Raw genomic sequence first — 20,397 nt, 5'->3', positions numbered from 1 at the left:
TAATTTGTTCTTCTGTCCTTTTGCTATTTGCCCTGTCATGTATTTCACATGACTTTCTCTTCCCTTTATCACCTCACCAGGTTTTGTCTTCTCTTGCTTCAGTTCCCATTGACCTTTCTTGAGCGCAGGTGACCACATTCACATCAACTAACCATGGATTAGATTATATGCCTAAATTAGATGGAGCTAGCTTACATAGCTAAAGTAGGACACTTGTCTTCTCAGACAATGAATATAATCGGCAGAGAAAGCAAGCACTTCCAAAAGCTGAGAACTGCATCATCTACCTTCTTGTCCTGCATTGCCTCTGTATTGTCTACATAAGGAAGCTTTAAGAGAATAGGCCTCCTCATCCTGGAACCAAAGCTTTGTGGTAAGCATGCCAGAGGAGCACACCATAGCACTCTGTATGATAGGAATAACGCTCCCTGTTTTGTCAAGAAATTGTTCAGCTGATACTTTGCAGGAGCTCTCTTTTTTTTTGTTTTTTTAAATTGCCTTTTTTTTTCCTAGCAACTTCCATACATAATGATCTCAAGTGACTACTGTGTACTTTTCACATTACTTTTTGTGAATAAACATTGGACTGGCCTATAACTTCTTTATATATAAAAAAAGATGGACTTGCAGTCACTTATGTAAGAACTAAAAAATAAAAAATTGGACTGCCTAATAGGCAACTCGCAAAACCTTCTCTCTCAACTACTGCAAGCCAGGCACTTATAAAACAGCTTCAGTAAGAGCTTTCTATACTGGAATCATACACTGACCCATGGGACTGAAATGTAGTCAGTGTAGAGAACATGCTGGTGACCAAGATGTCTGTCCTGCTGTACACAACCCATTGGACTGCAGACAGTTTCTGGGACATTCAAAACAAAAGAAAGGACCAGGCAGCTTTTCTCTAAAGTAGCAATTTCGCTAGCTTAAAACTTGTCCAAAACAAGATGGATTTTCTCAAGCACTAGGAAAAGCATATTTCTCATTTGGGAACTATTCCTCTGATCAAAGATTACACTGTGTGGATTGCTACCAGCCAGTATAATTTTGCGAATCATAAAGCTACACCATAAGAATGCAGCAGCTGCCATTGGGTCAGCTTCAGGTAACTATAACCAGCTTCATTACAGCTTCCTTCTCAGATAGCTCAAAGACTTGCCATAACAAAGGGAAAAACTTAACTGATATCTTCTTTTTTTATATCTAGACATTTTCATTTTATTTCTGAATGCAATGCATGAAATTCTGCTCTCGGTTCAATGGTACATACTGACCTCTCAGTTCAGTGGTGATTACATTGATTGCAAGAGAGTTATCTTAAATTTACGTTCAAGTTACTGAAAACAAGATCTAATCCAGAAACTTCATCACTGTTTCTATTTGTCTGACAGTAAACACTCTGATGCTACGCTGACCAAGATCACTGGAACAAACATCTTTTATTAACACATATTTAGCAGGTTTTAAAATATTCATAGGATATGTACATTATTGTTATCTGGCACAGGCAGGTTAGACTTTAAAAAATGCATGGAATCAGTTACTAGTGCCACACTCATGTAAATGGAAGTATTTGAAAATTATTTACAGCATTTTTCTTGCATTAAAAAATACCCCAAACCTACTAATCTGTATATTAAGACATTTTATTATCAGTAACAACAGATTTTTATGGCAGCATTTGCTAATTATTCCTTAATCATGCCTAATATCCTCCTAGTTTACTAAATATTTATCATAAATAAAATATAATATGCAGATATACTGTGAAATCATCAACTTGTATTAGTAGAACTCTATTGACTTCAAAAGTGGATGTGTCGATTTATATCTATTGCTATCAGGTGTGTGTGCACATAAACACACACACATGCATGTATTTTATTCCTACAGATATTTTATACTTTGGTGAAACAAAAAATACACGGCATAAAATTCAATAAGAACATGTGTACACACATATATTTCAACAGAGTAAGAGATATGGGATATTTCTACTGTCAAATTGTACTTTAAAAAGTCAAAGTCTATTGGTTAGCAGGGCCAGGAATTAAGTGTACTTCTGCAACAAGCTGTCAGTACAGGCAGTTTTACAAGAAACGTATTGAAACCTTGACAGAAATACTGCTTATACCCAATGACAATCATTCAGTCTTAAGCAATTGAGTTGAATATCCTTTCACAGATGGCAGCCCTCCACAATGACATCAAAACCAGAGTCCTTTGTCACCACTGAAAGTTGGGGTTTTTTGTAAATTACAAGAGTGGTTAGATACTGGGGACATGTCAGCATGTATTCTTTAGCAGTATTAATGCAAATGGAAGAGGACATTTTAAGGAAAATAATTTTCCCCTTGGACACATGGAGTTTATAACTGAACTACAGAAGTTTGTTTTAAGCTAAGGAACAAGATGCAGCATCAGAGCTGAAGACATGGGTTGTTTGTTAATCTCAAAATATTTTAATTGCATAAACACTGGCAGAGGCATTATATTTTTCTTTTCTTGTTCTTAAGTTTCCTTTGGCAACATTATCCTGGTTTCGGCTGGGATAGAGTTAATTTTCTTCCTAGTAGCTGGTGTAGTGCTGTGTTTTGGATTTAGTTTGAGAACAATGTTGATAACACACTGATGTTTTAGCTGTTGTCAAGGACTTTTCAGCTTCCCATGCTCTGCCAGGTGCACAAGAAACTGGGAGGGGACACAGCCAGGATAGCTGATCCAAGCTGACCAAAGGGCTATTCCATACCATATGACTTCATGCTCAGTATATAAACTGGGGGCAGTTGGCTGGGAGGCTGCAATCGCTGCTCACGAACTGGCCGGGTATTGGTCAGCAGTTTGTGAGCAATTGCATTGTGCATCACTTATTTTGTATAGTAGTATTATTATCATTTTCCCTTCCTTTTCTGTCCTATTAAACTGTCTTTATCTCAACCCATGAATTTTACTTTTTTTTTTCCCCCAATTATCTCCCCTATCACACTGGGGAGGGGGAGAGTGAGCGAACAGCTGTGTGGTGTTTAGCTGCCTGCTGGGTTAAACCACAACAAACATCTACCTTCCATGCTAACTTAAGACATTTTTGCAGCCAGGTTTTGCAGAGGGTAGCATTTCATGCTAGTGCGCACAAAGACCATCCAAGTTCTATGCAGCAAGCAACTTCTACGTATATGTTCAAGACGACTATATACAAATGCATGTCCTGTGTAGGCCTTCTGCCCTATCCCTCACTCCCCAAAAGAGGATTTTAAAATTCTACACCTACTACTTTGTACAAAAAATAATTTTTACATATACTAACAAATGATGCCTGTTAAATGCACTTCTGTGCTCCTCCTATCTAAAGGGAAACAATGCTATGTGTACTGTCCCACCAGAACTAAATAATCATTGCAATTTGAACAAAATACTCATAGGAAACTGGTTGCATATAGACCATGAATGTAGACGAGTTTAATAATATTGTATCCACTTTTGGTAACAAACAATTACAATAAAGGAATTGAATCTCAACAAAGATTTTCACAGGTAGGTAACACATCTCCGGTATGTAAAGACCAAGTTCAGAACTTACTTTTATTAGGTAATTACTTACAGGTAATGTGTTCATAGAAGCATTTATACCTTTGGAGTTTAAACGGATTTATCAGATAAGTTTCTGTTGTGAATTATTTGCCCAGCTTCGAAGAAAAAAATTTTACAGTTGTGGGAACATATGTTTTCTTCTGGATGTTTTCTCGAGATAGACAGTTATCCATTTAGAGAAGGGACTAAAATGAAGTTGAGTCACCAGCACTGAATATCTGCTACAACAATTGCATATGAGCATCAGGCTGAATTTATGGTCTGAAATCCAGATCTCATATCAGTGTAAAATAGAGTAAGACCACAAGGTACTCTGGTGTGAAGGCAGAGAAAGCAACACAGTAATGAAACACCCCCCACCCCACCTCCGCCTCTTCCTGCTCAGAATGACTTACTTTCCTATTAAACAGGGTATAACAGGAAAAATGTCTTCAGAAAATACTTAATTTCTCTAAAATTTGGTACAATGGGGTCATCTGTTACTGATTTTTAAAAAAAAAAAAAAAAAGCAGCAAAGAACATATTTGAAAACAACAGAATTTTCCAAAAAGTGTGCTCTTAGATATCCTGCTACATTGTAAGAGAAAACTAATAGCTCAGTTTCTTAAAAAAAGCTGGCAATTATGTATTTTGCATATGCATTATGTACAACAAGCTCAAGTTTTGTCATATGTTTCTGCTTACGTATAGTATCAGGTGCAAAATCCTACTCTGCCAACTAAATGGCTGTACCTATATGCTGATACCTGTTTGTTAAATCAAGGGACTGTTGAACAAATTGTGTGGCGTGAGTCTGCAGAATGTAGAACTATTAATGAGGAAAGTGATGGGACTAGCAACGAGAAACTCAATTTCAGACCAGTAGATCACCACTTTGAATTAACAAAGATCACTGGGAAAGAAAAGTTCTGTTCAGCTGTGGTACACCTTAGGTATTCTCAACACAGAGACAAGACAACTGTCATATACTATTAACTTCAACTTACTTTCTCTGATATGACTGAAATCAGAATCAAGTCCCTGAATATAAAGGAATACCACTTACAAAGCTGTACTTACCAGCGTATCTTAAACTAACCATATATGAACACATATGCATGGAGGGATATTATATAAAGAAATAAGATACGACTTCATAAAGTATATATTTAAATATTCATGTTTTATGAAAATTTAAGACAACAGATACTTGATCCCTTAGGAGTTAATATTCAGGAAGGAAATACATTATTGCTATTTAACTGAGAAAGATAGATAACCAAAAGAAATTATGTGCAGCTGAACTATTTATATTTTCTGCTAAAGGGAGTTAAATAAGACAAGACTGCTTACTGTCCTCTGCTGTAGTCATTGAAGTCCAGTTGCTATAAGCATTGCCATAACCACTGGAGGCAACCACTCTCATCTCATACTCAGTGTACGGCTGAAGATCTCTGACCCTGTGTTGTAAGGAAGCAGTAGGGCTGGAAAGCAAACTGCAAAGAAAAGCAGCGTAAGTTACATTATTAATCATCCCAGCACCTAAAGAAAGACTAAAACATTACATGTCTTGTAACAAGACCAGCCACCCTAATGGCGAGCCATATTCAAGATAATGGGACTTTTCTTGCTCAGCAGTTGACGGTGGCCTTGCTATGGTCTGCGTACTCTAAAATGTCACCAGCAGAATGCCTCCGCCGCATCTGGAGTTGGTAGCTGGGTGCGCCTGGGGCGTTGTTGCGAACTGGTGTAGACCAGACAACCTGAAGACTGGTCGGAGTGGCAGATGAAAGCCTTGGAGGCATCACGCCATCTGGAGCTGTCGAAAAACATGGATGAATTAGAGCAGAGAAAACCATGGAGAACATATGCCGGGTGGAAACAAAATGCTCCGTATACTGGAAAAACTGTTCCTCAGGATCAACAGCAATGTTAACATGGTCCATTTAGTTTAACATTTTCACTACTGAACAATGATGCTATTTCTTTATTTTCTTCTTTCCAATAGTTACATGAATACCACTTTGCTAAAAGCAAGCCTCCAAACACCAGAAGTAATTCAGAAGCAACATATTCTCTACCACCTGTTCAAACATTATCTACTTCTCCTTGTGCCCAGCTCTGCCAGTCTGAGAAGCTAAAGAAATGCTTACAGAAATGTTAGCTAGCAAAAGTAAAATTGATCAGACTTTTTATCATTCAAATACCTTCTCACCCTTATAAATTAATAATAATTTTAAAAGAAAACAGCAGGAATTTTAAGGGGAAAAAGGTCTTTAGGTAGAAATCAAAATAGATTCACTGAAGTGTCAGTCTCTAGCCCACTGTTTTGTTAAGGAAATTAATTTTTATGAAGTCCAGGAACTGCAGATCAAAATCTGCCAGTTATGATACCACCAATGACCTTTAACTGCTGCAAATTTCACTGCATGCAGTAAAAAGAACTATGCCAATTTGCACCCTTGAGTTTACAGCTTTGTTTTTTCTTTGAGAAGAAAACAATCTGTTGAAGAAACTTTCTGTATATAAACACATCTGGAACTTTTATATATAATGCACGTCTGTAGCTGTAGCTCTGTAGCTCTTTTCCAGAGAGTTAAAACACTGGAAAGTTACTACCTTTGTCATTTAAACTCTTGTATAATAGTTTTGCTTTTCATGGTCTGGTAGTTACTATTTGCTTCTTTCTTTGGTCTTTCCACCAGAAATTTTTTGTTGCTGTTATTTTCTTCCTTCTCTCTATTGGAAAAAACAGTCTCACAGATCTGTAACTTAAGCTGTAGTTGTAAGTCTCGGGGCATAAGTTGTAAGATGAGCAAACAGTAATTTACAGTAAGTTTTATGATTTTCATTTACCACCTGTATATGAGGTCACTAAGAGGAAAGTTACAGACTTTGTGATACACTGTCTGAATCATTCTCTCCCTGAAACAGACAGAAGGATGGCATTGGCTCAGAAAAGTCATCAGTCATGTACAATAGTTTTTATTTATACTGACATATAAATATACAGAGATATGTGAACTAGCACCTGGCTGTTTTACTCTGATTATACATACTCATGACTGAGGAGTTTCAAAATTCTTCAGCTCCAGCTCCAAATTGTATTACATAGAAAGGCACAAACACATGGCTTGCTCCAATCTAATACTTGTTCCCTTCCCCTTAAGTCCAAGGTCTGCCAGTTCTCATAAGAAATTTTTAGTAAAAGCTGACTGCTGGGGTACCTGAGTTATTACCAGGTGTTTTACTGCTGAGAATTGGCCCCTAGCTCTGTAAACCCCCTGTTTTTTGGGGGACAAAATGAAGTGGTACAGGATCTCCAGCTTTCCTCACTCCCTTCCAGTCCTCTGTTACCATGAAAAAGACAACATAAAATTTTGGGGCTTAAGCCAGCCTGGCTGCCTTTGGATGCTCCCTTCTGCTGCTGCTATCTAGGCCTAGGCAATCAGGCTCCAGTAAACCCCAAATAAACTTGAAATCTTTCTGTTTCCATATCCAGGAGATGTCTGAGACTGAGATAATTCATGGTCTGGAAATCCCTTGCCGACACCTTCAAGGCCAATCAAGAGCTTGTGAGCACCTCAACTCAGAGGGAAGAAGATGGCTGATTTAACTTGAACAGCCCCCAACATCCCTCCAGCTGAGCCATCAAAACCAAACACCTGCACACCAAATGCCTCTGTATATGAATTAAATTTCACTCTCAGAGCAAAATGGAGAACATATATTTACCTCACTTAACATTGTTCAGTTTAGCAGGAACATAACTACTGTCTGAGTTAAGTTGTGCAGTAAGGGGGTTTAAGTCTTATGGATGTAAAGTACAGTACTTGCAGATAATCATGAATTATTTTGGCATCCCTTTATAAAGTGATTCCTGAACTTGTCAGCAGGCAAACTCAGCCAGCATGAGAAAGATGGCACAAATAATGTAAAAACTTTAATTAGAGGGTTTCAAAGTGTTTTCACAAGCTGACACTAACACAAAGACTCAATATCCCTTCAAAGCAGGGTACTACCTCATTTCAAACTGAACTGTCTGTAGCTTAAAATGCTCCAATTGCTTAAGTGCACACAGAAATTCTACACAGCAAAAAAAAGCTACATCTGAAAATGAATCTAATTAGTTGAGCTGTAATTTGGCCAGGAAGCCAAAGTTCGCATTGTTTTTGAGGAGACAGTGTGAGCAACTCACTGAGGAGGTAAAAGCGTTAAATTTATTTCCAGTTCTGTCAGGACACATCACTTCACCTTTGTCTTTCATTTCTCAATCTGTTAAATGAAGATAATAATACTTATCCTTCTTTGTAAAGCTCTCGGAGATCTACAAAGTAAAAGCTCCGATTAAGCTTTATGTATGTATAGTGGTGGTTATTATAGCGATACAGGAATGTTCATCAAAAAACAAAGATGTAGCTGTCTAAATGTCAATAACAATTCACAGTGTGGATGTTATTTTAATGGCGTAGGTAATCTCAGCTAAATGTTCAAATCTCTTCTACCAACAAAAGCACAGCATAGGGAGGAGTAGAAAATTTGGACAAATCTCTTCTGTGAAAGTCAACTGACCTGTAGAACAAGCCTAGCCAACTACTTTCAAACCAACATGTTAGAATATACAGCAAATTTATTTAATCTGAAAGACTTCCTGTAGCTCACAGAGAATGTCTTCAGCTATGCACCAGCAAGTGCCCTCAGTATTGCGCTTCTAAAGGAACGGGGCAGGGGGGCAGGACGGTACAACAAAGAAATTGCCAAGTCTCTGCTGAGTCATAATGAGAAAGGTGCTCTATTAAACTAATCATGCTTTGATCATTAAAACTACAGAGCACTCCCCCCCAAAAATGGTAATTCTAAATTGCACACAAAACATCCTTTGACTATTTCAAACATTCCTCATCACCAAGGTCTTCAGTGTAACATTTCCCTCAGCTTAACCCTTTTTATCCGATCCATATTCCCAAGAGACTCCTTACTACCCAAGTAATAACTGGCAACCAGCAATAATTCTACTGCGAATTTCTCAACAGAAGAGCCATGTATCTATCAGCTTGATATATCGTCTTTAAGATGCAATATTGCTCAAAAAGCTCCCCTCAAGCTTTAATATGACCCTCAGGGGGCAACCACTCCACTTGCAACCTACTGAATCAACATCTAGCCCAGTAAATCCTCACTTAGCAGGGCAGAAAGTCACACTTTGTATATGAAGAGACTACAAAGGCAGAATAAAATATTTAATCAGATGTCAATTTTAATCAAAGAATTCATAAACAGCCCCACAAAATAATAAAAACCGAAGACTGTTTCAAGCTGAAAATGACATACTGTATTCCAGATACTCAGGTGCATGCAGATGAGTCAAGAAAGATCTGATCCCTCCTCAGCCACTAATGTGCTAAGCAGGCTTTGAAAAGCATTTCAACTGCTTGCCTCAATTTCCTTATCTTAAACAACATATGCACTAGTAGTCAGCTTTGTAAGTATTTGTTTATTTTAGGACAGCAAGCATTGTGTTAAATGATTGTGCTTAAATGTTTACTCTGTGTTGAAACCCCATTTTTCTGAGAGGTATTCATTATATTTAGCATAAGGATATATCTGAAATTTAAATCTTCTGAAAGTAGAAGACTTTAAGTAGGATTATTAAAAGTGAAATATTATTAGGACAATAAATTATTATTTACTTATAAAAATGTCTGCACTATTTCTCTTTAATAAGAGGAAGAAAAGCCAGTAGAGCTCGATTTGATATCTATGAAATTGGTGTAAATTCACACCAACTTTGAAGTGAAGTGACACCACTTTCAACAGTGATCAGATATATTGGCCCTGCTGTACCCATAATACCTGCAGATAGGCAGCTAGAAGAGTTTGAAGCTATGTAAATGTGACTCTACATTTTGCCACATCTGCACGTGTAAAATATTTAGCACAGATGATGCATTTGCATCTTATCAAAATATTTTTCATACACATGTATGCAAATGATAACTGCAGGTATTTAACTACAGAGAGGAAAATAGGCTCTCCACAGTTTGTGCCTTAACAGCAAGGAAAAGTTTCAGTCAGACTGCCTTTAAATGAATGTCTCTCAGTCATGCCTACTCTCACTCTTTTCCAGGTTCAATTCACAAACCCCATTTCTTTGTCTCATTGCAGTGGCTGTTTAGATACTCCTGATTCATTTTCTATTTTAGGTGTCCATACTGAGAACATCTCATTACAGCACTTTTTATAGCAATATGTTCTGCACGTTGACATTTGTTTCTCCTGATTTTCCCAGGTATGCCTGTTATCTAGTTGTTTGCTCAGTCCAGATAATTCCAGTCATTGCACTCTCCATAATTCTCAACATGGCCATGTGTTTTTATTTCATTTAACTGAAAGACAGGCCACGATGCTGGGCCACATGTCATCACTAGAAGGGCATGCTAGTTATACACCTTCATCTGTTGGCAAAGCAGAAGATTGCTTTTTTTCTTTCTTATCTTCACATGTTCATTGAAATTTACTCCGGTTTGGTTTTTAACCCTCTTTTCCCAGTTATCTTTCCTACTCAGTGTATAGTAAATACACACAGTTGTTCTTGATTTTTCATTTAATATATATGTTCAGCCATGTTGTTTTCTACCTGCTCAATGCCTAAAGAATGCATAGAGTATTCTTGGATTTTCTTTTTAATTTTATAATTTCATTGATATATGTTTTCAGTTACAGATATATCTCCATCTAATAATATATATACCAGGGACATACACCCCATATTCAACACACATCCATGCACTTTGGAACATAAAATGTGAAAGGTCCATGGCAGCCTTGCCTGCCCCTCTCTGGCACAGGGGGCTTGGGAAGAAAGGAAGCCGCGCTATGGGAAAAAGCAAGACAACAGTCATAAAGGCATAGCTTAAGCCTCCAATAAACTTCCCAGTAAATCTAAACCTGTCCTCATGTTCGTGAAATTTTCTTTTCGGAAGTATAACATAAACAGGTTACAAAAATACCTTGTTCTGTCTTTATGATCTATCCTGTTTTATACTTCTGATCTCTGCTATAATAGTAATTTCATTTGAAAAGTGCCTTTATAAATCTTTTCACTTTTAGCATTAATCTTTAATGTTACTTTACTTGTAAGGCACAATATCACTTGGAAAAATGAAAATAAGAAGTTTGAAAAATCTGAAATTTATGTTTATCTGGATTCAGTGTGTAAGCTCTAACTGCAAATTTCCCTCCACTTGCACTATTTGGTATTCCAAGCTGCAGAGTACAATTTCAGTAGTGTCCTGAAAATCAACTCAGGCTTTATTCCAAGACCTGCAGACCTGAAGTTTAAGACAATTGTCTTTTGAAATCTCAGAGCAGGCTTACTTATTCCTCATGCATACTGCTCTCTGGCAAAACCAAAATCAGACCCTCCCACTCCTTTTAATGAACTTTTCTTCATGTACAACCTCAATATCTGCAATCCAGATATGGGTCTTAAGTAAAAAAATGTGTAAGAGATGCCCCTTTCCTAAGTGTTATATTTTACTGAGGTGAACAGTATAAAAATGTCTTAAAGATTTGTCACCTTTACCTTTATACAAGAAGTAACCTGCCTTATGCTAGATAGAAGTTTATCCATGTTACTCAGCAAGAACTTTGCTAAACTCTAAAAGCTACAAAAGAATGCCAATAAGCAATTAGCTGAATGATTAATGATTTTAATACCTGTAATAAAGACATTGGATGGAATTTGTAACTGCCCAGTAAAACTAATTATTCATCAGATTGTTTAAAAGGACGCCTAGCCAATAACTGTCATATCACAAAATTAATTTAAAAAAAAAAAAAAAAAAAAGGATTGCTATTACAAAATCAGGCAGAAAACACAATTAAACAAACTGCTCCTGTGGGTTCATTGTGACTCTGATTACTGGAAAATGAAATATCTCTGTGAAGTAGCTTTGAGAAACTACCAGATCTCCCTCTTTTTACTTAGGGGAACAGATGTAGCAAGAGCAGAGGGAACAAGATCCTGCCTATCTTCATGCAATAGCTTCAGCTTCCTGCATGAAGCAGCTGTAGAGATGAATTTCAGAACTTTTTTTTTTTTTTTTTTGAAAGGGAGGGGGTGAAAGAATTTGACATCATCTTCAAAATCTTGCAGCTTCCCTTACAACTGATATCTGCAGGCAGAGAGCTACCAACCAGAAGCAGGTATGCTAGCTTCCACATTGATGGAAATATCTTTGGTGAGGAGACACTTGGCTAAATTCAAGTTTCTTTCTTAATGTTGATGGTACAATTTCAAAGACCTGCAGGCTATCTTTTAAGCCTTTTACTTCATGTTTGAAACTAAACAGTTCTTAGATAGCTCTGGAAATAGGGGATTCCTGAAAGCAACAAAAAAAAGCAAATTATATCAGTGATGGTTGGGAAAAGACCAGGAAAGAAAGTTTAAACCTATGTAGCTTAAAGAATAGTAGAAGAGCAAAGGGATGGACATGTGGGAATCTTAAACTTCACAGAAGTTTTGCAGAGAAAGAGAATGTCTGTGTCCTGGGAAACAGGACATAGAGTAATGGGATTAAACTGCTGCAAGAAAGATTTCAAATCTCCATCGGACTAAACTAATGTTTTACCAGAAATGAGACAACTTATGGTTCTGAGGAAAGAAGATGCACAAGATGATTTCCCAATGAACTCTTTTTCAGCCTAATAATTCAATTAAGGGGGCACTTAACATCATAAAAGATGAAGAAGGAACAAAGAAAAAGGAAAAGGCACAGAGGTGGTGATGTTACTAGAAGCATACGCCTCAGTCCGAAGCATAAGTTGCTGAAAATTAATTTTTAATATTGTTTTATTCTATGACTGAAACTAGAAGGATAACATAGGATATTGAAAACCAGGAAGCAGCATTCTACTTGAACAAGTGGGTGTGGTTTCTGCAAATCATTGTTGCTATATCTCCATTCAATGTGGCAAAAGAAACTAAGAAAACATAGCAACACAACTGTATGCTAAAGGAAGTGAGATATTAGAAAAGATGTGAATGTTATGTTAGATAAGAAGTCTCCCGGTTCAAATTACGTGCACTCCTGCAGTATGAATGTGCCAGTGGACAGAACAGTCTACCCTGCTGGCAGAAAACTGAAGTGTTACCAGTTGAAGTGCATTTTGACAGAAGCATCAGTTTACATATGCCTAAATGTACAGACTGGAGAACAATTTACTTGCATTTGCAAATAAATGAGATCTGCAATCAGATTACCTGTAGTTATTTTTTACCTATAAATTTCTCTGCAGTACATAGAGGATGGTGTGAAACACCACCATCTCTGATGGAATCCAAGCTTGAGAATGTCCATAAATACAACATGGATCTGACAAGATGACAGATTAGCTGGTGTTAGGGAGCCACTATGCACAATGGGTGGTGCAGTCTTATTGCATCTTGAATGTCCTACAGGTATCTGCGAGATCCAGGTCACTGGACTACCTTTTTGGCCATGAAATAACTGAAGCCATAACAGACATTTCCCCCCTCAGATTCTTTCCTTAGTTGCAGAAAGAGGAGGAAGAGAGATTTCCTCACAGTTTCTGCTCCTAGTAATCCAGGCAATGCAGAGCTGGATTTGGTTCACACCTGCTGATTAACTTCTTTATGCCATACATGTAATCACAAAAAGCACTTGTGTCATAGTTAATGTCTTTTTATAGGGAAAATGGGAGGCAGGTGTTGAGAAAGAAGAAAGTGATTCTTCCCACCTACAGTTGTTGTCCCGATCCCTCTCACCTCCTCCACAGACAGCACGAGCAGAAAGTCTGACTCTCCAGCATGCCTGGAGGGGACCAGCTCTCTGTCATGGCTCTGCCAAACCACTGCACCCCTTCAAGCTGCCACCTCTTCTCCTTCCCTTTCTGTAACAGAAAAAAGTGCATTTACACTGCCACATTTCCAGTGGCATTTACATGTTGTTTTGAAATGAATACTATATAGTACTATGATTTATAAATAGAGAGAACATTTAGAAAAAGAAAACCACTATTGTTGAATAATAAAAATAAAATCTTAGTTATAAATGAGGAAAAACAATCACCTTACTTTTAACTAAAAACACCCATTGTTTATACCAATAAATAAACCATTCCTCACAGCAGACACTTATATTAAAGGATCAGATGACACTATCATTACTGGGAATTGCAAGGTCGCAAAGACCAAGGCACTGCCTCCTTGGGTGTGAGTACTTTTGGATATCTCAGCTGAAGATGTGCCATCATTAATACATCTCATTACAGCTTTGGTTTAAGTTCTAGTCTCCTGATGGTACTGATATAAAACAATACTAAAGCTACAAGCATAGCTGGTCTCGTGTTTCAGATTTTGTGATGTATGCATGGTATGATATTCCCACAATCACTGTTCATACACCATTGTTTTCTGCAAGGAGCTTGCAGAGTTTCAGAAAGCTTTTGTACATTCTAACTTATCTAATCTTCTGAAATATATCTTTATAAAATATATGTATATGACATATGAGAAAAGCAACTAGTTCTTGAGTATTTTGTTCATACATCAAAAAGTGCCATAGGAGTTCACTAGGGAATATGTTGTCAAAGAAACCATGGAATTTTATCTTCTCATTTCCCATTTTCTCTAAGGTGTAGGTGCTTATCACAACAATATCAAAGTGTCTTCTATGTCAATGCACTGAAATAAATATATTCCCACTGAAAGACGTGAAGGAAATTCAGAAATTGGGAATGTACGAAATCTCATAAACATTACAAACTCTAACTTTACAGACTGGGAGTCTCCTCTTTGCTTGCAAGAAGTGTTGTTCACCTAAAGACAGTGGAAGTCATGCACTTAAAATACTGAGGATATAATTCTTTGAAAATTTACCTCTTATAGCTCAATCAAGTGTCTTCTAAAATTTTGGTCCCTGGAAGTCTTTTTCAGTAGCAACCATACTCTCATAAACGGAAGTTAAAAAAAAAAAACCAAAACCCAAAACATTTACTACTTTTCTCCAATCCTCAAGCTTTTAAAAAGCGCATTATCTTTTCCTGTTCACTTGAGTTGGACAAGGCTGAAAACAAAAATATCAAAGCAACAATACTTATTAAGTAGTAACTCTGGTTTGTGTGTTATCTTAACCTGTTTCTCAATTCTCACTAAGGCATTCAAAGCATATGGCCTTTGAAGTAGCCTATATTCTCTAGTTTTCCTCTGCAAAGTACAGAATATGTCAGGTTCAGACAAAATACCAAAAATGACTGTATATTTTATTAAAAGCCTATTTTTTCCTCTCTCTCTCTTTTTAACAAAAGTCTAATTTAGTTGTTGTTCCCTTAGGTACAAAGTACACAGTTCATAATTCATTTGATATAAAATGTCAGTTTAGATTTTTGCACTTCTTTGATAAATGAGAAAAAACACGTACATTTCAATTTCCTTCTACGAGGTTTTACTAGCAGAAGCCCCCCTCTCATTGTGCTGCTCAAAGACCTTTGTGTTAAATTAAACATCAAGATTCAGAAACTGTAGGGAATGATATTTCCAAGACATACAGTACAAATATATGAGACTGGGAAAAAAGGTAATGATTTTTCCTACCAGTAAAGTGATCTCTCCCAAAGAGCATCTTTGATCCTTGAATTAGTTCTCAGTTATAATTTAATATATCAAAACTGTCAGCAGCTTTCCTTACATTTAGACATAAAGTGATATAGTCAGCTCCACAAAGAGCAAAATACAACATTGACGGGCTTGCTCCCCTCCCAACACGTGCTTGTGACTCTAAAGTCCATCAATATTAATGGGGCAAATCTGTGTACATCAAAGGAGACAGCAGAGAATTAATTTAATTGTATCTGTCATCATTAACAGTATGGAGTGTTTTTTCCTATATAACCAAATCCTGCCATCGATCAACACGCAAAACTCTCAGGGGGATAATCTGCACAATGGCAAAGAGCAGAATAAAAAATGTAGTTCTGGAAATAAAACTATTATAATTAGGAAAATAACAACTAAACACTCTATATTATTCTCTTATGTAACACATGAGGCCGAGGCAGACAAATCTGAACTATCACATTTACAGAGTAAACAAGAATTCTTATCACTTCTCAAAATTGCCAGCTGCAATGCTATGGCTGTCACTTCACGTTACAATCTAGTTCAACAGCTGCAGTATCAATAAATTAAGCTGTATTAGGAAATAGCAATAGGATCACATTCTGGTGCTCATGCTGAGTATCAGCACTGATGAACAACATGCGTCCAGATCCACAAACGCCCAGAATTCAGGGTCTGCTCCTCTTGCCCTTTTGCTGCTGACATGTACACTGCCCCACCCTGACCAGAGAAGTGTCTTTAGCCCTGGGTTGCAGTAGTACCTGCTCTGCCTTCTCCCCCAGTAAATAAGCCCTCTTCCTGTGGCCCCGCGGCCCCCCTCCCCGCAGTGGAGTTTCAACAGAACAGATGGGTTGTATTCCTGCCCTCCTTGCTTATGAACCCAGAGATTAGTACGCTGTCTGGCAAGTGGGAGATGGGAATGGTAGTCACTTTAGGATGAACAATCCAGATCTCCTTTTCTCGGCCAGTGCTCTAACAGAGATAAACTATGACAGAATATGAAAGGTGACACCTCCGTTCCACCTAACTGTGGCAAAAATCCCTAATTGTTTTTATGGATTGGTCCCCCACTAAAAATAGCATTTCAATTGACAGAAATATGATCCAGGTGTTATCCACTGAAGCAAAATATTTAATATTTAAGGTGAATAGAAAGCAATTCAGACAAGCCTATTCACACATGGAAATAATCCATGCAAAATATACAGTTGACTTACCTGATGAATAGGGTAAAAGGATTACAACCTTTTATACCCAACCCATCCACATAAGCATGTTCGTACAGCATTACTAAGTAGCTACTCATCAGTTAATGTCCTGTTCTAGATATGTTTAACAAATAAACCATTTATACGAATTAACTCTTGGTGTCTTTTCCTCAGATAATGCTGAAGAACACATAAATCCACTGGAATTGGTGGAAATGTGTCAATATACCACAAAGCATGATCTGTTCCCAAATATTTTTACTGAAAATACCTTGGTTACTGTCTTCTTGTTCAAAACTGGGTGGCCTAATTGATTAGAAGTCTTCGCAACACCATCATGTTTTATTCAAACTCAAGCCAGGCTGACTGTATTTTGCCTTATGTGCCACAAGACATGCTACAGCATTTACTCAAATTTGCACATACAATTCACAATATGTTGAGGTGAAGTAAATACCTTGGCAATACTTATTCTCTACAGTGCAGATTTTCTTCAATCATTTGTCAAAAAGTAGAGAGGCAGGGAAAACTTCCTCTCCTTTTTTTCATTTTTAAAACATAGGCAGAAAAGGCTAAATCTTCATCACAGAAAATTTACGGATGCTTAATTCAGATTACAACCATCAGGAACATCCTGTTGAATTTTTTGGACGGCACTATCAATTTCTTAAGAATAACCCTCTCAAATAGGCTTCTTAGTATGTAAGAGCACTCACAACTTTGGTGGAAGGAAAAGTAGAGAAAAGAGAAGTATTCTTTATATAATGCCATCTCTTCACTCACTCAACTTCTTTCATTTCTGCATGTTCTATTACAGCTGTTTAGATAATCTAAAATCAGCCAACCTGAATTCATGTATTTTCTATGTACACAGTGGCCCCATTCAAGTATGGTGACAACTTTCATGGAGAGACAATCCCCCAGTCTAAGCTGAGGGACAAGAAGAGAGGCTGACAAACTTTCTGACATGTGTATTATACTTTTCAGCACAATGGTGAATACAAAAATCTCTTTTACCTTCCCTTGCTAACAAATGCCTGTCTTTTTACCTCTCTGTAAAATAGGAATAACAATCCTCAGTCAATTCAGAAGCCTACTGGAAAGCTGAATTAGTAAATATGTCAAATATAATTCAATATTGGACATATCCCACCATAACATGAAATACATGAATTCCCTTTCTTTCTTATTTTACTAACCTGGAATTAATCTAAAAGCATAGTATTTCTTTGTCAGAAGAATAAATAAGACCTGCATGCAGATCCAAAGAAAAAAGACAAAAATCCAGCATGTATGCATGAACATGCATATACTAATATATCATACACATACTTGTGTGTGTGCATCTGCATGTGCTTGCAGACACAAAACCAGATGTTCCGAAAGAAAAGCACAGTAAGGAAAAACTGTCAAATGTCAGGAATCACTGAGGGCTACAGACTCTTATAGTTGCCTTTGTTGTAAGAAAGAGAGTAGCACACAACAACAATGGACACTAGAGAAGAAATGGTGACTCTAATGACTGATCCTCACTCAACTTCCCTTTTCTCTCTTTTCTGTATTTATAGAGAAGCTTTTTTCTCCTTAGGTACTCAGTCAATTAGCCCAAAGACAACTGCATAGCTGCTACATAATGAGGAGCACTATACTAGGAAAAAGTAGGGAAGAGTCAAACTTAAACCACCATGAGAACAAATAATGTAACTATATGGACGAAAAATATTTTAATTCTGCAAAGCGTTTTAAGAATTCAGATACAAAGTTTAAGATTTTTTGAAATTCAATTTCAGATCTATTTCCAGACTACACAGAAAACTCCCAAATAGGAGTTAATAGGAGTTATTCTTAACCGTAAAGGAAACCAGCAAAAAAAGCAAAAGCACTTTTATGGCCATGATGTTTAAGAAGGATCTTCTCTGGTTTTGTCCCCAGCTAAAGAGAGGAAAAGAATAGTGATTTGATTCCATCTACATTTCACCCTCAGCAAGATCTTAAGAGACCCTTAACTTTTCCCCCTTAAGCTTTTTTTTTTTTTTTTTTTTTTTTTTAATATGGAAACGTGATGGATATGTAACAGGGTGACAGAACTTTGCTGGAGGCTTACAGAGTTCATTACAAACAGAGGAACTTCAAAGCTTCCTCAATTGTGCAAAGTAGCTCAAAAAAACCCTTGCCATTTTACTCAAGTGCTTTATGATCAGCAGGCTAACTTCCATAATCTAGATGCTTCAAGTGCAGAAAATACAGAATGAAATGACCAAAAAAAAAAAAACAACCCAACCAACAAAAATTCCCCCCAAAATAACCCCACAGACATTTGCCTTTGCTGACAATTAATGAAAATGCCATTTTATTCTGGAAACTATAGGGGCAGGAGTTGTCAAAAATAAGTATAATAAAGTGAGCTTTTTAGAAAAGCAGTGCAAATCATAGTAGCTAAGTAACATAAAAATTGATCCAATTCCTAATATTTGCATATATCTGGAAAATGGTTCAAAAGACAAAAATCATGGTGTGATTTTTCAAATGTCTTCTGTATGTTTTCACTAGATATTTCAATGTCATTTTATTGTAGAATTCCTTCAACAGAAGAACCTAATTTATTACATAAAGAATGTTGACTTTAATTAGAGTACTGAACAGTCTAGTTCAGATTTACATAGAATTAAAAAAAAAACACCATAAATAGGCTTAAGATTATATAAAAATTACATACTTCATCTAAACTGTGTCCTTTTTTATGTACAATTGAAATTGGTCTGAAATAGGTTTATGTGGTGATAGGTAATCATTTTAAATAATGATCTGCTGCTAAATTCCACAGCAGCCGATTTTTCCCACTTTTACACATTCTTCTGTTTTTCAGAAGTATAATCAAGCTCTAGTTTTCCAGCATGGAATCTGCTCTACTGCAAATTTCTTCCAAGAGATCTTAAGCACTGCCTGGACATCATGCTAAGGCTAAGGTTTTGGAAAGACCTGGAGTGAGACCTCTACAACAAGGTTAATTGCCTGCTTACAGATGATCAATTGGCTATCTCAAGCTGTTGCACGGTTCTCCGTTTCTCATCTGGCACTCCCCAAGCAAGCAAAACCATCTATGTTCTTCTAGGCAGCTAAAATTGCAGTTTTGATCTTCTTGCCCTAACTGTTTCATGCAGCTCTGGAAGACAGAAAGCAACCTAAGAACTGACAACTACAGTTGTCCTATGTCTGGAACATTCTAAGAGCATCGCTGTAACTATGGGAGATCTGCCTAGCCCCAAAAGGATGGGGTGCAGGGGCAAAGGGAAAGAAGCAATTAGATTTAAAAAAGAGATAGCTGGAGTGTCATTGCCTTGCGGTGATCTCTACTTTTATGAGGTTACACAAGGTTCAATTTAAAGCAACCTTGAGGTGGTCCTTCATGGTGTGTGGAGTTAGGCTGAGCCCCAACTGGCTACAAATTAGAAAAGTGAGCAGTAAAGCGGGCACCTCTGTGCCTCCCATTGCCGGAGTCTGAAGACACAACCTTTCAGGAATGAGGCTTACTTCTCTCTTCTCTTGCCACCCAAAATACCCACCCAAAACCAAGAATAGACACAGTATGAGCTCACTGAAAGATGTGCTGAACAGACTGGGAGAGGGGAATAAAAGAAGAAAGTAGAACTAATGAAAGTGACAATCAGTTCAATACTGCAGAGGTTAGAGAAGAATTATTGTTTCATTAGAACAACTCCCAGTTTTCCACACAAACACTTTTGCAGTCCTACCCTTATATCCCCATGAAATCATCTTTCTGGACAAAAGGAACTGGAACGGACAATTTACACAGCTTGCCACTGACACTCTTTAATTAGCTAGGTCATTGATGCTCTCATGTAGGAGAGCTCTTTCCCCCTCCCTACTCTATCCTGCTCTCTTCTTAAACTACCCCTACAAAAGATATGGTCACAATTTTTCATTAAGAACTTCCTGCTGGCACACCCCACCCCACCTCCA

At 37.3% G+C, this 20,397-nt stretch overlaps 1 protein-coding gene across 1 annotated transcript in view; it reads right to left on the bottom strand.

Annotated features, from left to right (window-relative positions):
* The window catches only part of USH2A (usherin), a 398,473-nt gene that overhangs the window by 137,799 nt on the left and 240,277 nt on the right, over window positions 1-20,397 (bottom strand). Inside the window, exons 38-39 of the mRNA XM_075707636.1 lie at window positions 5,236-5,386; window positions 4,921-5,063 (exon numbers count right to left, since the gene is read on the bottom strand). Coding sequence (XP_075563751.1) covers window positions 4,921-5,063; window positions 5,236-5,386 — 294 coding nt within the window. The remainder of the gene's footprint in view (window positions 1-4,920; window positions 5,064-5,235; window positions 5,387-20,397) is intronic.

This window comes from Pelecanus crispus, chromosome 3 (assembly GCF_030463565.1).
Source record: "Pelecanus crispus isolate bPelCri1 chromosome 3, bPelCri1.pri, whole genome shotgun sequence".
Lineage (NCBI taxonomy): Eukaryota > Metazoa > Chordata > Aves > Pelecaniformes > Pelecanidae > Pelecanus > Pelecanus crispus.
Note: the sequence above shows the minus strand (reverse complement) of the source record. Positions and strands in the feature narration are given on the sequence as shown.